The sequence below is a fragment of the Opisthocomus hoazin genome, chromosome 6, assembly GCF_030867145.1.
Source record: "Opisthocomus hoazin isolate bOpiHoa1 chromosome 6, bOpiHoa1.hap1, whole genome shotgun sequence".
NCBI classification, from domain to species: Eukaryota; Metazoa; Chordata; class Aves; order Opisthocomiformes; family Opisthocomidae; genus Opisthocomus; species Opisthocomus hoazin.
The window spans coordinates 54,075,682-54,098,151 of NC_134419.1; the positions used below are offsets into that span (position 1 = coordinate 54,075,682).

At 55.0% G+C, this 22,470-nt stretch overlaps 2 protein-coding genes across 7 annotated transcripts in view; one reads left to right on the top strand and one right to left on the bottom strand.

The window, feature by feature from the left end:
- The window catches only part of CDH23 (cadherin related 23), a 213,765-nt gene that overhangs the window by 14,882 nt on the left and 176,413 nt on the right, over positions 1-22,470 (bottom strand). For 5 of the 6 annotated variants that reach the window (XM_075423156.1, XM_075423157.1, XM_075423154.1 and 2 more), the window contains 7 exons: positions 22,308-22,436; positions 22,058-22,186; positions 20,577-20,804; positions 3,665-3,886; positions 3,463-3,582; positions 1,056-1,236; positions 88-221 (listed from right to left, as the gene is read on the bottom strand). In XM_075423156.1, the coding sequence (XP_075279271.1) occupies positions 88-221; positions 1,056-1,236; positions 3,463-3,582; positions 3,665-3,886; positions 20,577-20,804; positions 22,058-22,186; positions 22,308-22,436 (1,143 nt within the window). Of the gene's footprint in view, positions 1-87; positions 222-1,055; positions 1,237-3,462; positions 3,583-3,664; positions 3,887-17,144; positions 17,371-20,576; positions 20,805-22,057; positions 22,187-22,307; positions 22,437-22,470 lie in introns of those variants that run through there. The other variant, XM_075423159.1, reaches the window with a different exon arrangement.
- On the top strand, positions 5,227-17,159 carry VSIR (V-set immunoregulatory receptor). Its single transcript, XM_075423161.1, has 7 exons — positions 5,227-5,409; positions 10,138-10,593; positions 11,351-11,398; positions 12,811-12,918; positions 15,434-15,461; positions 15,934-16,121; positions 16,388-17,159. Exons 1-7 carry the CDS (start codon positions 5,346-5,348, stop codon positions 16,423-16,425), a joined length of 930 nt encoding a protein of 309 aa, XP_075279276.1. The 5' UTR covers positions 5,227-5,345; the 3' UTR covers positions 16,426-17,159.

Sequence of the window (22,470 nt, forward strand, 5' to 3'; positions counted from 1 at the left end):
GACTGAAGATGGAGGAGACTCCAAGGAAGGAACTGGGGGATGGGGGACAGCACTCCGCAGCCCCCCACGCCACCCTGGGGGACTCACCGTGGAGCTGAGGGGGGGCACCCCCCGGTCCCGGGCGGCAATGGTGAGATTGTAGAAGGCGATGTTCTCACGGTCCAGCTCAGCATCCTTCCGCACTCGCAGCTCCCCTTCCACTGGGGAGATCACAAACTCTCCTGCCAGAGATAGGCTCATGCCATGCTGCTGCGAACAGCACAGCCTGGCTCCCCGGGGGGATGGCTGGTTTCGGAGCCGGGGGACAAGGCACCACGGCACGTTTGGGGACAAAACCATGCCCTGTTACTGCAGACATGGGAGGACTGTGGGCAGATGGGTACTATCCTGGATGCACCCGCAGGTACCAACAGGAGCAGGGGATGGTTGAATGGCGAAACAAGAGGTGTCTGTGCCCCTTGGCTGGACATGCCAACAGCCCTCCAAGCACCTGCCTGGGCCCCATGATGGCTGGAGCAGGGTGGGCTACACGGCACTGCAAGGGGCTGCATCCTGCTTGCTAGAGTCACCACCATGGAGGGACAGACATACGTCCCCATGGCTGGGGATGCCCACGGCTCCTCTGCCACCTGTGCCAGGGTGCTGGTGGGGCTGGAGCTACAGCTCTACCACGGGGTGCAGAGCAACTTGGTCCACAAACGCCCTGCCAAGCCCACGGGGGTGAGGGGATGGGGCTGTGCACTTGCAGCTCATTTTCTCTTTCTGCGGTCTGTTTTTTGAGGGTTGGTTTTTTTTTTGCCTTTATTGTTTAGCAGATTTCCCCCCTCTCTTGCACAAGCCTTGGCCACCCCCTTGGCTGGCCATGAACAGGTTAAGTTTCCTGTTGCTCAAAACAGGATTTCCTGGTGTCGAAAGGCTGAATTCGCAGAAGCGCCCAGATGGGAGGATGGCTTTTCTGAAACGCTTCCACCCGCGCTCCCGTGCCAGCTCCTGCAAGCCGTGTTCCTCCATGAGGCAGCCAGAAAAAGAAGTGATGCCCCTGTGTCCCCGCTCACCAAGAGGGTCCCCAGCGATGATGCTGTACTCCACTTGCCCGCTGGGTCCTGAGTCACCGTCGTGGGCCAGGAAGGTCCAGACGCGTGGGCCGGGCTGCCCCTCCGTGACATCGAAGGGACCTTCGTAGGGTCGAGGGAAGGTGGGACGGTTGTCGTTGATGTCGTTGAGGTTCACCAGCACCTGCAGTCAGGGTGAGAGGGTGGAGGGCAGTGAGAGGAGAAGGATGGAATGGGAAACCAGCCATAAGCATGGGAAGCCGTGGATGGGTGACATCGCAAAATACCTCCCATATTTCTGGCTTTGCTGCCTTCGCCAAATATTGAACTCACAGTTCCGAGACTCAACCTCGGTTATTCCTGATCATGCCCATCCTACAGCAACACTATGAAAACTCCAGCCACACACAGGTGGGACCCTTTTCAACTTCTGGGCCACACACCATGGTGGAGAAACCAACGCAAAAGCCAAACGTGCTCCACATTTCACATCCCTGAAACCCAAGCTGGATGGACAAAAACCACAGACATGGATTTGACCACCAAAGCCATGAGTTCAGAAAGACCCGATATCTGCAGCCAGCTGCACACTTGCCCACTCCTGTTTCTCCACCAAGGGCTTCATTCCTAATGCTTAGTAAACTTTAAAAAATGTGCAGATTGCATCCTTCCTCCAACACAAACCACCACCAATGCCTTTGGTGCATTTCACCTCTTAGCATCCCTTCCTACGACATACTTAGGTGGCTAGAAATCAATCCTACAGATCTCAGTAGGGGAAAGCATCAGCTATTTTAGAACAGAGTAGACCACGGGGCTCCCAGCGAAGCTGGGGGTCCAACGAGCTCAAGTCTTCCTTTTTAACTGAGTCACACTACATAGAAGATATTTATATAGCTCTACACTGTGCTGTATTGCAAAGACGGTTATGCCTTTGCTAGGCTTCAGGGAACTTGCACAGTGGAGAAACCCTGCCTGGGGAGGAGAGTCTCCAGTGGCTAATAAAAGGTTGAGCTTTCGTGGTATGAGTGGTTACAAGAAAGATACTGAAAATGAGGAGCTTTCTGATCTCCTGGGTTAAAGGATAGTAAAATCCATCAGATGGGCATTTGTTACTGGCTAAATCTAATCTTTACTGAAGAGTATACCAGAGTCACTGCTCCGTCTCCTAGCAGTGGAGAAAACAAACACTGGCACGCCTTACCAGGGTGACGGATTTCCCATCACTCGGGATCTTAAATACTCACTAAACCTCCTCCTAAAAGCTACATTTTCATACAGTGCTGGCACAAAGTCCCTGGGCTGTGTAGGGAGGGTGTTTCCTACCACTTCTAGCTTCGGTACTTGTAGCTGAAGGGGTTTCCAAGTTCACGTCTCTGCTTGGGCTACGAGCAGGGAACGCTTTGCCTTCGCCTGCAGCACGCCAGCAGCTGCTGCCTTCCCTGCCGGCAGTTAAACCCCAGGTCTCGAGGTTTCCGCTGCAGTTTTCCTGGGCCAGGAAGGCATCTCCAGCAGTATCAGATGCACAGATCTGAAGGCTTCCCATCCGCTCACATGTGGAGCACAGCATTGCCAGGCTTGCGGGGACAGATTTTAACTCTGGAAATCTCCTGCACTGGTATCTCCCCTTCAGTTTCTCTTTTTTTCTTTGCACACAAGAGCTTACCTCCTTTAAGTGGACTACAAAAATGCTTGGCTCGATATCTGGGTGAGGCAGGAGGGAGCCAAGGCAGAAGATCTAACCGATCCCTTCCACCTGCAGACCCCAAAATCTACCTGGGCATGGACACCATCTGCCGTACAACTAGTCAAATTCTGGTTTCGGTGACAAAAATAATCACTGTATTCAACTCCTGCAAAACATTTGCTTTGGAGTCTGCTCTCACCACACTTTGAGCAGTGTGCTAAGTTCACGTCACCGCAGCCCAGGAGAAATGAATGAGCTATAGACAAAAGCAACAACAAAAAAAAATACTAGAGGCTTTAAATAACCTCCATACAAGGAAAGAAAAAGGATTTCTAAAAGCAGACAAATAATATGAGAAGAGAAAGATGAAGCAAAAATTAATGCTATAGCAATGCTTTACTATGTAAGATCCCTTCAAGCAAGAAGGACCAAGGGGTCATATAAAGAAAACATAATGCAACTTAAAAGTAGTTCTGGGAATTTATCCTGTTTGTGTCTTTGCAGGACCAAATAACTGCGCTAATTAACCCTGCACTGTCCCTTGCCCACATCTATTTTGCAGCCTCCATGAGGGAGCAGGGTGACAGCAACTGGACAAACTGGCCGCTGCTGGGAAAAAATACTGGTGACCTTTGGGAAGGAGATGTGAAACTGCTCGCATGAGGGGGAACTCCTTGACCCCAAAGAGGCCGCAGTGTCGCAACCCTGCCAGCGGCTCCCTACCGTGGCAGTCGATGTCAGCCGGCGTGAGAAGATGGGGCACTGGTCGGTGGCAGTGACGATCAAGGTGTAGCGCCCGTGGCTGATCTCATAGTCCAGCTCCTTCACCGTGCGGATCTGTCCCTGCAAGGTGAGGGGAGAGCGGCCAGGAGTGAAGGGAGCAGGACAAGGACATGGCCGAGATGGGGCCAGCATCCTTACTGACCGTGGCGCTGTCTATGTGGAAGGTACCCAAAATGTTGCCTTCGGCGATGGCGTACGCAACCGTGCCATTGGGTCCCTCATCCCAGTCCAGGGCCTTCACAGTGACAAGGGTGGCATTGAGCGTGGCTGGACCTTCATCGAGGGTCACCTCATACAGTTGCTGCTGGAAAGCCGGAGCATTGTCGTTCTCATCCAGCACGGTGACGTACACTGTGGTGGTGGCCTGTAGGACATGGGGACATCGTGTTAAGCACCGTAGAAGAATCGGCTCTACAACTGCTGGAGCTGGCTGGGGAAGGCTACACCTGTCAAAGTCAATGAGCAGCGTGGACTCAACCATGCCATGAAACACAAACGGGATGCAGGGCTCAGAATGAAATGAGGCATGGCTGCAGACGGACCTCCAGGTAACAGTTGGGTACAGAGATAGAATCACACCCTTGCTTTCAAGCAAAGCATGTCTCTGTGGGATCCCTCCCCTTTTCACCCAGTTTTTACCATCACTGGCAATGCTAGGGAGCAGCCCATGGCAGAGGGAAAGCCAGAGGCTGAGCCTCCTTACTGAAGGCTGTCTTCTGGGCATGTCACCATGGGGGCACACCTGGAGACAGGGAGGAGACAAGAGCATGCCACCCTGCCTATGGGCTCAGCTCATAGACATGGGGTCTCAGGACAATAAACCATTTTCTTGGAGTCTCAGAACTTTGTTGCCTACACCTTCCCCCTGCAACAAATTTCTTCCAGCCAGACAATGGTTACATTTTTGACGAGAGCATCACCGACGTGTTTGCTGTAGAAACCACAAAGCCACATGGTAATTAGCTACTTTTCTATTTCACTGCATGCTCCAAATTCAGAGCAGGTTAGCAGCAAAGTTTCCTGCAGGTTGCAAATCTCCACGTGTCTCCAGGCTCCACTTTCCAGGGAACACCATTTTGATCTCGGCTGCAGCTGGAGATTTTGTTGATGCCTTTTGAATCCGAAGGGAAGCTCCATGAGGAGTTACGGGAGTCGGCCCACGGTGCCTCTTTGCTATTCGAGGACAGAGTAAAGGCCTCTCCCTGAGTAAACAGGCTGTGGGAGGGGGATGCTTTGCTCCCATTTTGGGGGGGGGAAGGATTCCCTTCCCTGTACCTGCCTTCTGTTCACCCCATGAGGATTCCTGCCTGCTTAATCCTCACAAACAGGGGAAAAACAGTAATCAGAAGGAAATGCACTTAAACGAAGCAAGCTGGAGATGAGCCCCAAGGGGCCGGCTCCCGCCGGGAAAGGGATGGGGACCAGCACCAGCATGTCCCCCGGTACGGCGAGCGTCCTCCCCAGCTTCCCCCCGCGCACCCCGAAACGGCGGGGGGGGGGACACGGGACGGGACGGACACCAGCGTGCTCCAAGCTGCCCTCCGCCATGCTGCCAGGGGGCAAACCCGCCCAGACGGGTGGGGAAGGAAGCGTGGCCCACCCGCGGGGTGCCCGGCCGGGGCGCAGCCGCTCCCCCGCCCGCAGCTCCCTGCCGCCTCTCACCTCCGGGGGGTGCTCGCAGCTCTCCCCATCGCTGCCCGTGACCACCTCCATGAAATTTCCTGTGTTGCGTCTGCGAGCCCGGCTGCCGCTGCCGGGGCTGCTCAGAGCCGGCGGGAGGCTCCGGAGAGGCGAGCCGGGTCCCCCCGCCCGCCCCAGCCGCCATGGAGCCGGCGGCCCCCCGGCCGGGGCTTCTGCTGGCCGCGCTCTGCCTGCTCGCTTCCCACGGTAAGCTCCAGCCGGCTCCGCTCTCCTCTCCTCTGCCCTCCTCTCTCCTCTCCTCCTTTCTCTGCTCTCCCCCCTGCCCGGGGAAACTCTTCGCCCGGCCGGGGCTGTCCCTGGGCACCAGGAATTTGGGGCGTTGCACGGGTTATTTACTGTCTCACCCTGTGATTTTGGAGCGGCGGGGGGGGGGTGTCAAACCAGCGTTTCATGCGGTGCTGCTTGGGTCAGGGGAAAGAGCCCGCGGGGCAGCTGCTGCTGTTTTAAATCCCTGGGGTTGAGTCTTCCTCCTTCGCTTCGCTCTGCTGTGTTGGGGAGGGAAAGCAGCCACCCCCTGTCCCTGCCAGACCCCGCCGGGGATCCCGAGCTGCCAAAGCCGCCCCGGTCCCACGGGGCACCTTGCCCCGGCGCTGCGGGGGTCCCCGGGCACGCAGCCGCCCCGCGCCGCGGTGGAAGGAGGCTTGCAGCGGCCCCGGGGAGCGGCGAGGGGCGGTTCGGGGCCGGGCTACCGTCTCAAGGGTGCTCTGCTCGCCTCCGGGACGTGCCGGGCAGCCCCTCCGGCCGGGCCAGCACCGCCGTGTGTGGCCACCGAGCTCCCCTACCCCGGGCGAGCGGCTCCCGGCGCTGGCAGCTCGCCGGCCGCTCACCAGTGTGGCGGGGGGATGCTCTGGGAGGGGGCTGCTTCGCCCCCGGCTCCGCACCAGCCCCGCCAGGCAGCATTCCCGTGAGCATTCTGTCGGGCTTGGCTTCTCCCTCTGTCCCGGGACAGCAAAGTGACCGCCTCCACCGTCCCTGCCGGCACATCCTCAAGAAGACATGATGTCCCGCTGCAACAGGGCGCTGGGTGCCTCCTCATCTCTCCTCTGAGACAAGCAAGACTAGTGTGGATTGAAGCGCGTCTTGCTTCTCATCGGAGTCTCTCGACAGCAGGGAGTGGTGCCCAGCATCTCCAGGGGGCTTTGGATTATTTCATTTATGTGTCCGTGGTGCTGGGACTGAACATCAGGCCTTCTGCAACTCAGCAAGCTTGGACAGCAGTGTTCAACGTGAGCCTGGTGCTGAAGGAACCGAGCTTCATGCAACCCGCATGCTTGCCAAAACTTTCTGAACCCCCAGCTAATTTAAGCTGGGCTTGATGGAGAAGCAGAGCGCTTGGAGACATCCAGCTCCCATGCGGTCTGGGGACACTGGCAGCTAGGTGGTTGGGAAGTGGCTCCTCTCCACCCAAGCGAAGGCAGCTGAGCTGAGCTTTCCAAAATTGCATTCCAAGTGCAAACCCAGCGTTGTGACCCTGTCCCCAAGCCAGGGCTTTGCTGGAAGAGGAGCAAGGCAGGACTCTCCGGCAGGTGCAGCAGTTCCCGGCTACTTTCCCCACAGCCTGCATGATGGGTACCCAGGGAGCGGCCCTGCAGCTGGAAAGCCATTTGGCTCCTCAGGGTGCAGGAGATGAGGGTCATTATCATGGGCATCTTTGGCACCTTCAGTAAGTTTTTTCTCTCCTTTTGCTTTCCTGCTGTGAGTACTTGTGCCGAGGTATGGATGCCCCTGCACATCTCACCTGGCTGGTAACTCTGAAGCGTAATGACAGCACAGTGACAATGGGGCTTGCAGCACTTTCATGTGAGGCTGTTACAAAAGCTCCCAAAAGAGGAATTAAAGCTGGGTTCCTCACTCCGGCACTGAGCTCTTTCTCCAGCAGCCCCTCCTCTGCGGTGGGTGAGTCCCTCCAAAGGCTGCAGCCCTCTGACCCAGATTTCCCTGGAGTGGAAAGAGGTGGCATGATGTGGAAATCACTTCTGTAAGTCACAGGAGTGTAAATCAAACACGTGCGCGCCAGAGCAGGGGACTGAAGTTAGGAGGAGCAGCCAGGAGAAGCTTTTGGTCACTGACCCAGAATTTGGCATGAAATCCTGTTTTATTGAAGCTGTTGGTCAGCAAAGCTCCTTGGCATTAGCACTTTTTTGCCTTTCATTTTCTCTGAAAGGAGAACTTCCAGGTTTCAAGCTAGGCAGTGGTGCCGGCACTGGAGATGTACCAGTGCTGCACCAGGCTCTGTGCTGCACCAGTGCAACGCCTTGGGTAGAAGCTGAAGATACTGAGGTGCTGAAGAGGAAGAGGGTCACTTTTGGCACCCACTTGAGACCTCCTCAGATGGTGACAAGATGACAGCTCTCGGCTTGGACCTCTCTTGGATGGAGCTGCGCAGAGCTGGGCATCTGGCTTTATTTTGGCATTTGCCAGCAGCACTGATTGCAAAGGGAATGGTCTGACTGGGATGGGATGGAGCCAAACCTGGGGTCTGCGCATGGAGGAAGCCCACGGTGGCCAGGGAAGGTTAAGATCCACGAGCTTTAGTATAAAGATGCTGACAGAAGATGTTTCCTCTGGGCACCATCTGGCATCTAGCACGGCTTTAAAGCCTCGTTACATCTTGGGGACGGAAAAACAACCTCCCTGGCACTGCTATGGGCCGCGCTGCACCTTGCCAGCTTTCCTCCCCAGCTGTTTTCTGCTCCTCTCGATAGCTTTTGGAAGCCTTCCCCTGCTCGGGAGAAAGAAGGGAAGTTGGTAATGCTGAAGGCTTCGCACACGTGGTCACCTCTGCCCCTCCCCGCGGCTGGGCGCCGCTGCCGAAAGCGTGGGCTGTGTTGACTTTCCATCCAGACGGTTCCCATCAAGCCCCAGAGGTGGAGGCTGGATGGTTTAGTAAGGCAGAGCTTTGCAGACTGCGCGGGGATGAGCGGGTCGGCCCCGTTTTGTTTGAGGGGTGTGTGTGGAGAACAAAAGACTCCCGCAGATACTTTTGCAAGGTGTTGGAAGTGCAGCTTCCTCCAATAGAGGCCTGGCTTCCCTTCCCCTGGCTCCCAGGGGATCCCCGATGTGAATGGGGCACTTCCCGTTGCAGCAGGTATCAAGAAACACATCTGAGGTGCCTTTTGTGCTCGGCATGCTGGCAAGGAGGTGAAGGACCAGCTCCGTTGCGTGCCAAAACCCAGCCGGCCCGGCCAAGCATCCCGGCCCCAGCAGCATCCGAGGATGAGGAGCAGCCAGGGCCTGGAAACAAGCAGAAACTGGGCAGTGTTGAGCTCGGGCCGTACAGACCTCTGCCCCAGAGCGGCCCTGGGGATGTGCTGCTGCACCTGCTGTGGGGAGCAGGCTGAGGCGCCTGCCAGAAGCCGGAGCGATTAGCTGGAGAGGTTCGGCAAAGGTCACAACGTCCCCCACTCTGCAGGACTCCTCAGCAGCAGGTGCTGCAGACCGGGGGGGTCTGATGGGGCAGATCCGCTCCCCAAGCTCCCCTCTCCCTGCAAAGCACCCTTGGAGGCAGACTGCTGGGACTCGGGGGCTTCATCGCCGTTCTTATGTGGCTTAGAGATCACCATCGTCCAAAAAGCCACAAATAACCACAGGGGGTGGAAGGCACAGAGGACATTTTCGCTTTCACTCTCTCAAGCTGAGCCCCGTGCCGGGGCAGTGACGCAGTGACCCTGCCCAGAGGAGGATGCTCTGCCAGCAGCCGGGTCATGGGGAGCCTCTCACCTGGCTGGATGGCTTGTGGGCAGGCACAGCACACCCTGCCTTTGATTGATGCCTGCTCGATACAGCAAGTCAAAAACCTCAAAGCAAAATGATGGTGGAGCTAATGGCACAACAGGATGTTACCAAAATAAAAGAATATCTTGTCCTCATACCACCTTCTCTGTTGCAAGCTAGCCCCAGGAACCTCCTTTTCTCAATAACTTGCAGAAAATGAACCCAAAATCTGCTTTTTCTTCAGCTTTCAAAGGTGACACTTGCACTTCTGCAAACACAAAGTGGCAGCGGGGCCAGACCACCAAAGACTTGTGTGTCTCTGGTCTTTTTGCTCCCCTCATGCACAGCTCCCCTTACCCACCAGTACCCTCCACTGGCATGCTAGGACAGGACCAGTAAATGCCCTGGTACGCCCCTCTGTTTCCCTCTGTCCCCCCCCAACACACTCCTGTGCCTCTGCCAGGCTTCCCGCCCGCGTTTTGCAGCCGGCAGCGGTCAGGGATTTCTTTCTGAAAATTGTTTTCATTTTCAAGCAGCTCCTCGCAGTCAGTGTCAGCCAGTTCCCCCTTCTCCTCCCCAAGGCCTGAAAAACAAGAAGGGTGGGACCTGCTCCCCGCCTGATCTCCGGGGGCATGGGCTCCTCCTAGCTATTTTCTTTTTATTTTTGTCTCCTTTTTCTTTTTTTTTTTTTTCAGCCGGCTCAGCAGCACTTGCTGCCCTGCCTTGCAGAGGTTTGGTGCCCCACAAGCAGGCATCTGGGGCAGATCCCCACCTCCCTGCCCTGCTCTGCCAGCTCTGCCGGCCCTGGGCAGACTTCTGCCTCCCGGCTGCTGTTAAAAGCTGACGCTCAGCTGTATTGCAAGCATGCCTCTCCCCCAGGGCTTATTTCTAGGGCAAAATTGTGCTTCCAGGCGGGCTGGGATGTTGCTACAGAGCAAGTAAAGGACTTTCCCTGTGTTTCCCATCTCCCCTTTCTTGGGATAGGGGAAGCTCATGAGTTTTTCTTGCCCTAAGGGCATGGGTGAATTTTTTTCTCCCTGTGCCTGCAGGATGGTGTTCACACTCTCTGCAGCCTCTCTGCCAACATTGATGATGGGGTTTGCAGTGCTTGTTCGGGGAAGGAGCCCCATTCTGCTATGAATTCAGGGTAAGCCCAGGGCTGTAGGGTCTGACCCAGCCACTGTGCCTTCTCCCTGGCAGGAGGGCCGGCAGCTTTCCTGATCACCACCCCGTACTCGCTCTGCGTCTGCCCCGAGGGCCAGAACGTCACCCTGACCTGCCGAATCAGCGGTCCCCTCGCTGACCGCCACAACCTGCTCTACAAAACCTGGTACTTCAGCAGCAATGGTGACCAGAGCTGCTCCGAGAAGAAGCATATCCGCAACGTCAGCGAGAAGGAGCTGCACCATGACCTGGGCAGGCACCACGAGCCATCGGGCAACGGCACCCAAAAATCCCACCTTGGGGGCCAAGCCAGCCATCACGGGGTGGAGTTTGTCCCTGACCACCATGGTGCCTTTCACATTGTGGTGATGAACCTGACGCTGCAGGACAGTGGGAATTACTGCTGCTACGCCGTGGAGGCCAGGCGGGAGCACGACAAGCCCCACACTATGCAGGTTGCTCACAGCTTTGTGGAGCTGCAGATCCAACAAGGTGAGGGGGGCAAAGGGGAGCCCCTGCCAGTCTTGCACCCATGTCGGGGTGCGTTGGGGCAAGGCGGCAGATAAGGGATGTTGGGGGATGTTTGGGTACAGCAGTGGGGCTTGGGGAGGCAGGGTGTGCTGATGCTTAAAGCCCATGCCATGCTGCAAGAATCAAAGAGCAGCAGATGTTGAAGATTTGAATTAGGGCCAGAGAGCACTGGAACATTAAAAAAAATTAAAAAAAAAAAAATCAAGAGGCTGGAACGCAATAAAATCCATGCTACATAGTTTCGCTGATCTTACTCAACCTCTTTCTGGAAGAGAGGAAAACAAACCTCAACATAAAAGGAACTGGCTGGCAGTCCAAGCCTGAGTGAGGACTGCAGGCATGGCTGGGGATGCAAGGGCTGTAGATAACCTTGGGGCAGCAGCCCAGTGGGGAGAGCTGCCCAGGGAGGCGCAGCTGGGAGGCGGGAAGGCGTCTCCTGCCCTTGATTTGCAGCATTAGGATAGGTACTTCTTCTTTTAGACCAAAAAAAGAGCCTGCATGGCCAGGGATGGGCCCTGCTGCCATGAGGGGAAAGGGGTGCCACAGCAGGAATCTCGGTGTAAGCTTGCCAGGATTAAACCCTTGCTTTTGGGATGCTCTGGGCTGATTTTCTCAATAGGAGTGAGCAAAGGCAAGCGCACCTAGCAGGTGTGGGAGCTCTGCGGTACCTGAACGGATCCCCCTGAGATCTAACACACTTTTTTCTTCTCCTCTGCAGGCAGAGGAGGGCTTGAAAACTGCACATTTCATACTGCCACCAGCAAAGGTAAAGGGAAGAAAACCCGTCCCTCCAATGCACTTCTCGCCGTCCTGGCCTATGTATTTCCCTAGGGTTGGCCGCTTGCTATAAACACACGGGTGTCCAGATGCAACCTCACGGTTGGGTGCCGGGAGGGTGAGTTCCGAGGCTGTCCCCATGGGGTGCATCTGACAGGCACGTCCTCAGGCTGAGGAGAGCCTCCTTTGGTGCGTGTATCCACATCACCTGGACATGATTGTCCTGAAGCCCGTGGAGATCGTCCACCCCACAGTTGTAAAGCTCCTGACCCCCCCCCCCCCCCCGCCCCCAACAGGATGGGGGACTTAGCAGTTGCTGGCATGAGCAGATGGGAAGGCGCAGAAAGGTAAACAGTCACAGGAACCTCTTGCAACACCCTGCCGCCATCCCGCGCTCATGCCACCTCGCCGTGGGCAGAGATGCTCTAGCAGGGGAAACTCAAATCTTGCTTGAGCACTCAGACAACATGAGGCTCCCCCAGTGCTGTGTCTAGACACTGGAGGTGCCCACATTTTGCTATGCAGGTGGTTTCTCCGTGGGTAGTTCTGTCTACCCCATTAGCTGGCCGCTAAACAGGCAGATTTTGCTGAAATTTGTTTGCAGCATGGTGGGGGCTAGGCCAGCCACAGGAAACTGCCCCCTACTCCCGACGAGTAGTGCTTTCTGTCTAAAACCCTCAGTCTCCAAGTGCTGAGACAACCTGTCCTGCTGGGCAAAAAAGAAAAGAGGAAAAAAAAAAAAAATCCAGCCCCCAAACACACACACCTCGAGCAAGAAGCTGCTTCCCCAGAAAGATGTACAGGAAAGGAGGGCTTGAGCTGAACCTGCTCCTGATTTAGGCACCCTCCACCCCACCACAAGCTGTCCCACTTGGACCTTGATGGCCACAGACGTGCATGGAGGCTGCTAGCCCTTCTGAGGAGCCTCCATGTGAGAACTCTCCAGGGGCACATTCATTAGCAGAGACCTTGGGTAATGATCCGTTTGATGCCCGAGTACTTTGAGGCAGCCCAATTTTGATGAGCCAGCCGTGGGTTGGGGTTGGCACTCTTTGAAATCACTGAGAGACTTTCTGCTGACTTCAGAGGGCTTTATCAGGTTCCCTGCTTCCCTCCTCATATCTAGAAGACCAAAGAAAGACCTTGAGGTGTCCTCCAGCAATGAAGGACTTTGGTCAAGGTTCTAAACTGATGCCCCAGAGCTTATTTCTGCAAGTGGCAATGCATCCCAGCATGAATCCCGCTGGGAGTGGACAGCCCATGCATGTGGGAGCTGTATTGCATCAAGTGTAGGGCAACGCCAGTGTTGCCCCATGCTTCTGCTATGGCTTGAGAAAACCAGGGAAATGCAAGATGAACCCTCCCTGCCACCTGCTCCAGCTCTGCCCTCTTCTGTTGCAGATATCACAGCTGCCGCACTGGCAACAGGCGCCTGCATCGTGGGCATCCTCTGCCTGCCCCTCATCTTGCTCCTGATTTACAAGCAGAGACAAGCCGTCAGCAACAGACGTACGTACCCTCCCCTTGCCAGCCGATGGCAGGACACCCCTCTCATCTCCCAGGCTGCACCAGCGCGGCCTTTATGGGAGTGTAGATTCATAGAATCATAGAATGGTTTGGGTTGGAAGGGAACTTAAAAATCTAGTTCCAATCCCCCTGCCATGGGCCAGGACACCTTCCCCTAGACCAGGTTGCTCAAAGCCCCATCCAGCCCGGCCTTGAACACTGCCAGGGAAGGGGCATCCACAGCTTCTCTGGGAAACCTGTGCCGGTGCCTCACCACCCTCATTGTAAAGAATTTCTTTCTTATATCTAATCTAAATCTACCCTTTTTCAGTTTGAAGTCATTAACCCTTGTCCTGTCACTACCTGCCCTTGTAAAAGTCCCTCTCAGCTCTCTTGCAGGCCCCCTTCAGGTACTGGAAGGCTGCTGTAATGTCTCCCTGGAGCCTTCTCTTCCCCAGGCAGAACAGCTTGAACTCTCTCAGCCTTTCCTCATAGGAGAGGTGCTCCAGTCCTATGATCATGTTTGTGGCCTCCTCTGGAACTGCTCCAACAGCTCCATGTCTTTCCTGTGCTGGGGTCTCCAGAGCTGGACGCAGGACTCCCAGTGGGGTCTCATCAGAGCGGAGTAGAGGGGCAGAATCACCTCCCTCGACCTGCTGGCCTCGCTTCTCTTGATGCAGCCCCAGGATATGGTTGGCCTTCTGTATTTGTGCTTGGGATTGCCCTGACCCATGTGCAGGACCTTGCACCTGGCCTTGTTGAACTTTGTGAAGTCTGCATAGGCCCACCTCTCAAGGCTATCAAGGTCCCTCTGGATGGCATCCCTTCCCTCCAGTGTGTCGACTGCACCACACAGCTTGGTGTCATTGGCAAACTTGCTGAGGGTGCACTCAATCCCACTGTCCATGTCGCCAACAAAGATGATAAACAGCACTGGCCCCAGTACTGACCCCTGAGGAACACCCGTCGTCACTGGTCTCCACCTGGACATCGAGCCATTGACCGCAACTCTTTGAGTGCGACCATCCAGCCAATTCCTTATCCACTGAATGGTCCATCTGTCAAATCCATGTCTCTCCAATTTAGAGACAAGGGTGTTCTGCAGGACAGTGTCAAATGCTTTGGTCAAGTCCAGGTAGATGACCCCAGTTACTCGTCCCTTATCTCCTGATGCAGTAACCCCATCGTAGAAGGCCACCAACTCTGTCAGTTACTATTTGCCCTTAGTGAAGTCATGTTGGCTGTCACCAATCACCTCCTTATTTTCCATGTGCCTTGGCATAGTTTCCAGGAGGATCTGCTCCATGATCTTGCTGGCCATAGAGGTGTGGCTGATGGGCTGTGTCCCACCAGGCTCAGCTGGTTCAGCTGCCCCAAGTCCCACAGGCACCGTGTAAGGTGGCCCAGCGACAGCTCCCTGCCAGATGCCTCCTGCAAAGCTGTCCTGGGAAGTGCCAGGCATGCCTGCAGGCTGCTGGTGGGGAGTGTGGGGTAGGAGTGGGCCCCACGATGCCTGCAAGGCACCCCGGGAGCACGCTGGGGGCACTGAGACTGCAAAGATGCTGCCAGGCCCCCTCCCTGCTGAGCCCTTTCCTCCCCATCCACTGTGAGACACAGCTCATTTACTCATCCTTCCCTCCACTGCACATCTGAAATAGCAGTTTTGCCTTCTGAGCGATTGAAAAAGCACTGTTTGTGCTTTTTCTCCCCCACTCTTTAAAAAGACCCCTTGAATATCTATGGCAATAGGACTGCAGCAAGCCAGGTCTCCCCTGACTGCCCCTGCCCTAGGAAAGCAGGCAGTGCCGAGGTGCAGCTGGCTGCCAGCTCTTGCCGGCACTCGGCTCCCAGTGATTTCAGTAATTAAGCAGAAAGGGGCACCACCTTAACCGGCAGAGCCATTTCATCAGGCCTTGGGCAAGCCAGAGGCCCTGCGGTTTCTCTCACCGAGCTTGGTGGGCGGCTGTGCGGCTCTGCGCAAAACCTTTGGAGAAGTGGTTTTTGCAGCAGCGGCGGGCATGATGCCAGCCACGAGAACAGGAACTGCGCTTTTGAAATCTGTCCCCGGCCTAAAAGACTAGCTGTGTGCCTTCATGCACCCACTTTGCCATTGCTGGGGTGCAGTTCCCCCTCTGTGCGGCAAAGCATCACCTGGATGCTGTTTAACCCCAGGGGAAGGCAAAACCCAGGGAGATCTGCTTCTGGGGTGTCTTGGACTAGGTTAGCTACGGGTTATTTCTACCGGCTGCTTTCCTTCAGCATGGTCTGGGCCAAAACTCGTGCGTCTTGGCTGAGGATGCTTGCAGTGCTGGGGAGTCAACAAGGTGGCAAGCGACAGGGATGCGGAGAATGAGGTTTGGGACCAAAGAAGAGGCTGATGCTGAAGAAGGGAGAAAGTGGAGGGAGGAACACAGAGAAAGAGGAGGAATTGGACAGGGATGAGACTCCAGAAAACAGCGCTGGCCATGGGTCTGGGTTTGATGCTTGGCACTCACTCCAACCATTTTGTCTTTGGCAGGTGCCCATGAGCTCGTCAGGATGGACAGGTGAAGAAACCCACGTGCTTCCAGCTCCCCTCCTTGCACCTCCTCTGCGCACATCCTGGACCCTGCAAGGGTCTTGTCCTCTCCTCCCCTCCCCTTGAAATCAGCGTGTATCCTCAGTCCAGCAGAGCGAAGGGGTTGCTGGTGGCACCCTTGCCTGGGGTTCTGTCCCTTTCCAGGCAGCTGGTGTTTCTCTTCCCTCCCTCTGAGAGGGAAGTGCCTCCTTTCTTTTTGCATCTGCCAAGGGCATGCCTCACCCCACGCCCCAGCAGAGCTCGAAACCACGGCACCTTTCATCTAAGCTTTTGCCCCTGTGCCGGGCTCCCTGCTTGCTCTCAGCTGAGGTGCCACCGCCTGAACCTGCTCCCTGTCCTGCTTGGTTGTTCCCAGCGCTCAGCCAAAACCCTGGGGATAAAAAAGGTTCCTGAAATAAAAATGAAAATCCCCACCCCTCACACCCTCTGCTCTCTTGCAGCAGTGCCCAGGGCATCGAAAACCCGGTCTTTGAGGCAGTCCCCTCGGTGAGCGTGGAGCCGCGGCCCCGACCCCAGCTCTCTTACATGGCCAGTCGGCAGCTCTCCGAGTCTGACCGGCATCTGCTCTCGGAGCCTGGCACCCCCTTGTCCCCCCCGGGCCATGGGGACTGCTTCTTCCCGACGCTGGGTGAGTGACCGGGGATGCTGAGCCCCCACAGGGATCACTGTGGGAGGGATGGAAGGAAAGAAGCAGCCGGGGAGGGTGAACCAGAAAGGGGGGGTTAGATATCGGCTGCAAGCTTTGCATTATGTGGGACATCAATTCCCAGGGCTTTGAAGATGGGAAGGACCCAAAGCCTCTGTTTTCCATGCAAAAGCAGAGTTTGGCTGCTTCCCAGAGCATACCCCTGGAGGTGGCAAGCTGGACTAACACCCTGGTCTGCCCTTTTCCAGATCCTGTTCCCGACTCACCAAATTCCTTGAAAGCCTAAAGACCCGGGAGGAAACCACATCCCCCAGCCGCAGCTGGGAGAGGCCAGCCAGCCCTCGTGCCATGCTCGTCCAGCAGAGATCCCCGGGAGGGCAGCATGGCCATGGGCAGCAAAGCCTGAACAAATGAAACTGAGTGCAGGAGCCCTGCCCTCACGTCCTGTCCAGGCTCTGCCCTGGGGCTGGAAGTGAACCTTTCTTGCCCGGATTTCGGTTTTTAACTGCCTGTTTCTATGGAGAAGAGCATGGCTCTGCATTGCTCATGTTTTACGGACCAGATGAAAATCAGGGATGCGGGGAAGGAAGGAAGGACCCGCACCCTCAAACCTCCTTAAGGATTTAACTTATTGCTAGGGGTTTAAGGTCCACAACATCAACCAGTTTCTGCGTCTTTGACTGAACGTCCTCTCCGGGAGTGGATGTTAAAGTACTTTATCCACCGTGAGAGAAAACAGGGTCACCGGCCAACCTTGTACTACCTTTTTCTTTGCAAAACAGGAAGGGGAGAGGCTCTGCCGTTGATGGAGCCCCCCTTCCCCACCAGCATTTTGAAACAGCCACGTACTTGCGAGGCTGATGCGTTTTCAGCTGGACACACGTCGGGAAGAGCCTTATTTCTGCTGCAATTTTATCCTGGGCTTGGGATCAGGGGAATTTATCTTTCTGTTTGTTTCATTATCACTGCTGATTAAAAGAAAAAAAGGTTTATGGGTTTTGTTTGTTTTGGTTTTTTTTTTAACAGCTGTAAATCTGAAAGTTCATCTGGAGGGTGTTGGAGGATGTTCCCGTGACACGGCCGAGAGTCCCCACGGAGAGGCGGAGGCACGGGAGCAAGCAGCAGGCACCCCGGCATTGCTTATCCGAAAGAAGCTGTGGGTCAGGCTCCTGGCGAGGAGACGAAACCTTGTAGTAGACGCTGTTACTCGAAGGGTGTGTTTGGGTTTTTTCTTTTTGTTGTAAAGAAGGGGAAAAAAATGCCACTATATAAACATAAACATGAGTCATACCAAAACAGTGTCAGACCTGAGCAATAGCCATACCAGGCAGCGTGCCCGGGCAGAGCATCCCCGGCAGCATGCTGAATTTTCACACTATGTGCCTGGAGGAAACAATGTTTGCCTCTGTGATGGGCTGGGGACACCCTGGCCCGCTGCAGGATTTGATTAAACGGGTGTTGGCTTCAGCAAGAGCAACTTCAAGGTGGTCAGGCCGCAGGCAGAGGGATAAAGGAGAAGCCAGCACCAACGCTCCCACCATGGACAAAACTTCCTGAGCACGAGACTTGTACTTTATTGCCGCCCACGGCTCAGCCCCTTTCCTGCCGTCCCTCTCCCTGTCCCAGCAGCTGCAGCCGGAAAAGCATGTGGGGGATTTGCCTGCCCGCAGGTCCTAACCGCTTTGAAGCCCTCTCCAAGTCCCTCTGCTAACAAATGCACTGTTTGGCGACAGAATAAAGCTTTGTTGGAAACAGGTTTCTCTCTGTGCTGCAGGAATCCTATTTTTCTGGATGCTGGTGCTGCAGGCAGGTGTGATGGGCTGACAGAGGTGAGCTGAGCAGCCACATTCTCTGCCAGGGGCACTGGTGTGGCACATAGGGGCACTGCGTGGCGTCAGGGACCGTTTCCCACCTGGAAAGCTTGCCAGAAGAAAAACTAAAGACTTTTAGGGGAAAGAGGCAATGGCTACCCAGCCCATCACACATGCTGGAGCAGAAACCCTGGCACACTGGGTGCTGGCACCCCACCTTGGCCCCCACCACTGGTGGAGAAGATGGCACAGTGCTGCACCTTCGGGCAGGATGTTTGTGGTGAAGGTGACCCAGCAAGATGTTCATGCCCTCATGGACCTTGTTGGGTCCCACCAGCTCTTGAAGGCACTTGGCCTGGGAACGCACATCGAGCTGGTGCCTGGCTGCTGGCTGCTTTCCGCTGCATCAGCACTCGGGGCTTCGCTGATGAGAAAGCCAGGAGCTGCTGTGCTTCACCTGAACTCTTGTTTCAGAGCGGGCGGACAGGAACAGAAACTGCAGAGGCTGAAGCAGCCCTGGCTGGGGGTGGCTGCGAGATAGGCATCTGGGCAGTGAGGAGCAGCTTTGCCCAGGTGGCTCCTGCAATTCCCACTCAAAGACACCAAGACTTTTCATTTGCAGCTCACCAGCTTGTGAAGGTTTTCTTTCCTGCAATGCTTTTTTTGGGTAAACGCTTTCCTTTTAACTCAGCGTTTTACCCTTTTGTGCCTGCATTTCCAGCTCCCAAGAGGACGGCCAGTCTTCCAGGCACCCTTGCTGTGCTGGGTATCACAGATCACCAGGGGACTTGCAAGTCCTCTCCCAGCTCTGTGTCCTCTGCCTCTCCCATACTCAGAAAGCCAAATCTTGAAGCACATGGAGGAACGTATGAATTACAAACAATAATCCCCTTTTGTGTATCATTGCATCAGCCTAGACTTACTTGTGAAACCCAAGTTTCTGGTGGGTGACAAACTCCCGACACACATCATGTCATCACCCAGGCACAAGGCCAGCAGCCACCAAGTGACATGCAGGACAGTCTTTCACAAGACCTAAGCATCCTCCAAAATGGGCTGAAACTCTTCTCTCTGCTCAGGAATCAGGTCACTGAATGCTTTGTTTCACTGCATCGTGCTGGGATTTTGCTCGTCGCTGCTGGTATAACTTGCGCTGGTGACGTGGTGGTCACGCAGCAGAAACCCTGAGGACAAGCAAGGCTGCTGGGACACGGCTTTGGCAGCGTGAAGCGATAAGCTCTGTCACTTGTCCTTTCCAGCACTGGAAAGGGAAGAGGGCATTGCCATGGCAATGGGATTTGCAGGCTCGGCACATGGCATTCCTCACCAGGGCAGCATCAGTGATGCTCCCAGGGTGATGGGGACAAGGAAGAGCTGGTGGTATCGGGTGCTGCAGTTACACGAAGCTGCCTTCTCTCATTTTGGAGAAAGACACTTCCCTAGATTTAAGCCTCAGTGACAGCCTGGCTTAAGAAAAAGACGGTGATGCGCAAGCAGGCGTGTGAACTACGCGGGAGGGAGGAGTTGAGTGTTCAAAGCCTGAAGCGAGAGCTGCAAGCCACAGTTTGCACTGCTGGTTGCAACCTGTTTCGTCAAAATGTAGAGCACGGCTTTGCAGCGAGAGCTGTGCTGGCAGATCAGAGAGATGGCGAGAGATAGCAGGTGGAGGTGGGGGAGAGGAAGGATGGCAGGGTGTCGCGCAGGCTGTCATGCCTCCCCGTCTCACAATTTGGGCTTGCTTTGTGCGCGCAGGCACTCGCTCAGCTCCCTGCAGAGCCACCGGGTTAGGGGGCACTCGCGGCTGGAAAATGCCCCAGATGTTATTTGCAGTTTTGACTCTCCCAAGCCAGAGTCCTCCTTAAAGTCACAACTAACGAGACTTGCTATTCATGGAGTGGGGAAGGTGCGAGGGACTGAAGCCAGGCTGCAGCAAATGCAGTTCTCCTCCTGGCACTCCTGCGTGCTGGTAGCTGAAAAGCAAGGCGACCACCTCCCCAGGCCGAAGGATGATGGACGGGGTCTCGTATCAGCTCCCAAACACATGCCCGGACCCTGCTCACCACAGGCAGGGCTCTCTGGACAGCAGCAACGTGACTAAAGGACTGCTCAAACCTCAAACAGCGGGGACCGCCACGGCTGTAGTGCTAATTACCAGAGGTCATCTCGTTTGCAAGCACCAGAGCGGACACAGATTGGTCCATGTTGAGCTGAACCGTGGTTCAGCTGCTGCTCCAGCCACTCCCTGCCCTGGGATGGGTGAAAGCAACATCCTGAGACCTTTCAGATTCAGAGCGTGAGGAGCTGGTGGTCAGGACAACTCCTGCAGCCACCAGCACGCTTGCTCATTGGGATCCTCTTGATATTTTTGGCATTTACAGATGAGAGATGGCAGCTCCCCGAACAACTGCAAGAGAGGGTCCTGCAGGACCAGGTGCTGAAGGAGGCTCTGAATCAAACCTGTATTCAGCAGTTGGACCTTGAGTTATAACCCAAATGGCTTGGTCACTGAAACATCGTGCCCTGTGCCTGTTCGCCCCTTCCATGCTTGGCATCTCAATGCTAAACTCGCTTACGCCATGCTGCCCACCTCCATCCTCCCTCCGAAAAGCACATTTTGGTGGCTCACCGACAAGGAGGGGTTGCCCTCATCCTCGACAGTGACCACCAGGCTGTAGAAGCTCTGCCGCTCGCGGTCCGGTGGGGAGGGCCGGGTGGCGATCTCGCCAGTGACGCGGTCCATGCGGAAGGTGAGGTCCTCATTCCCACGGGTGATGTAGTAGGAGAGGACACTGTTGAGGCCGACGTCCCGGTCGGTGGCATGTACCTGGGCCACTGCTGTGCCACCACCAACGTTCTGCAGGGCGAGACAGTGGGATGAGCGGCAGAGATACAGGACATAAAACACATGCACCTCGTAACACGTAAAATACATATTAACATTAATAGTATAATTCTAATATAGAGCAGGATTTTTGCACTGTGGTGTTTGAGTCTCCAGACTCATCGCCCTGACACACCTAGCAGCCAAGCAGGAGGCTGCTCTCCTTTACCAGCTGCTGGATGCCTTTTTTGCAGTGCCTGTCGCAAATGATGTTGTATTAATAGATGCATCTTCATGCAAGAAATTAACCAAGGCTACTTGCCCTGCCACTGATAGCTCAGCTGAGAATCAGCCACAGGCTTAGCAATGGAAGGCTCTGCCCTTTGCTTGAGTGCTCCGATCTTTTTTGGTTTGAAACTCTGAAATTAAATGTGTTGTCTGTGTTAGCTTTTAAAAAGAATTGGGATAAAACTAGCAGGTGACATTTGCCTCTAAGTCGCCAAAGCCAGCTGCCACTGCACGCCGAAATTGCACCTCTTTTTCCTTATGTTGCAGCATCTCCCCTTTGCAGCAATGAACCAGTTTGATTCCCTGCCGCAGAAAGCTGCGCATTAGGTCCTAGCTAGGCTGGCACAGCCTCAAAGAGTGTAAAAATCAGTGTGTGTGCAAAGGTGAAGGCTGTGTAATGGACTCAGAGCTCGGCTAATTATTTTTGGATAGTCCCATTACAGGGGAAATCAAAACAGAAATTCTGTTCTTCAACCAGCTCTGAACAAGTATTAAATAGATAAGAAAATCCTAACAGGGCAATAACTTTAATGCAAAGCTATTAATCATGAGCAGCACTTCCTTACAGCTAAGTGTCACTGGCTATTACTCGTATTTCATTTTTCATCATCAAATTGAGAACCCCCTGCTCCAGAAATTAAACTGTCAGGAAATAAGTTGTCTTTTCTCATGCCTGATTGTGTTTTATTGCTTAATTATCTAGCTCTTGCCGAGCTGCTTCCTGAAAGCAATTCCTATTCTGCACTGCGCTGCCTCTTGTGTCACTTCGGTGGCATTTCCATGGGTGTGTAGCCACTTCTCCTTCCTGCTGGTCCCTGCAGCCTCATGGGCTTAAGTTGCCTGCAGAGCTCTATCCTAGCCCAAAACTAGGAGGCTATCACAGGTGAGGGCGTGCAAGGGGCTGCCAACCCTTAAATGACTCAAGGTGAGGTCTGACCACAAGTGTTCAGACCTCACCTTGGGAGGATGGAAGGTGAGGAACAGGTCTGGGTACTCACCTCGCTCACGCTCACGTTGTAGCCGAAGGGGCTGTCAATGATGGGGGGGTTGTCATTGACATCAAGGATGTTCACTCGCAGAGTGTGCTCCTTCCTCCGGGGAGGCACACCACCATCTGAGGCTTGGATCTGCAGTCGGGGATGGATTTAAAAAAAAATGCTATTTTTAAGCTCACAGCCCCAAGTAAACAGCCTCAGTGCTCAAACCAGAAGAAGCCCAAGGAGGTAAGTGGGGTGGTTTGGTGCTTACCCGTAAGGTGTAGTGATCCAGCAGCTCCCGGTCCAGCGGCTGTGCCACAAACACCTCGCCGTAGGTGTTATTGGTGGTACGGATCTCGAAAGCCCGGCCGATGTTCCCCGACATTAGTGAGAAAGTCACCTGGAAACATCACGAGGAAAGAAAAAGAGGGCAG

Excerpts from the sequence above, each read along its gene's own strand:
- VSIR (XM_075423161.1), top strand. The coding sequence starts at position 5,346 with ATGGAGCCGGCGGCCCCCCGGCCGGGGCTTCTGCTGGCCGCGCTCTGC. Across the intron at positions 15,462-15,933 it reads GAGCTCGTCAGGATGGACAG|CAGTGCCCAGGGCATCGAAA; the intron begins GTGAAGAAACCC and ends GCTCTCTTGCAG. Across the intron at positions 16,122-16,387 it reads CTGCTTCTTCCCGACGCTGG|ATCCTGTTCCCGACTCACCA; the intron begins GTGAGTGACCGG and ends GCCCTTTTCCAG.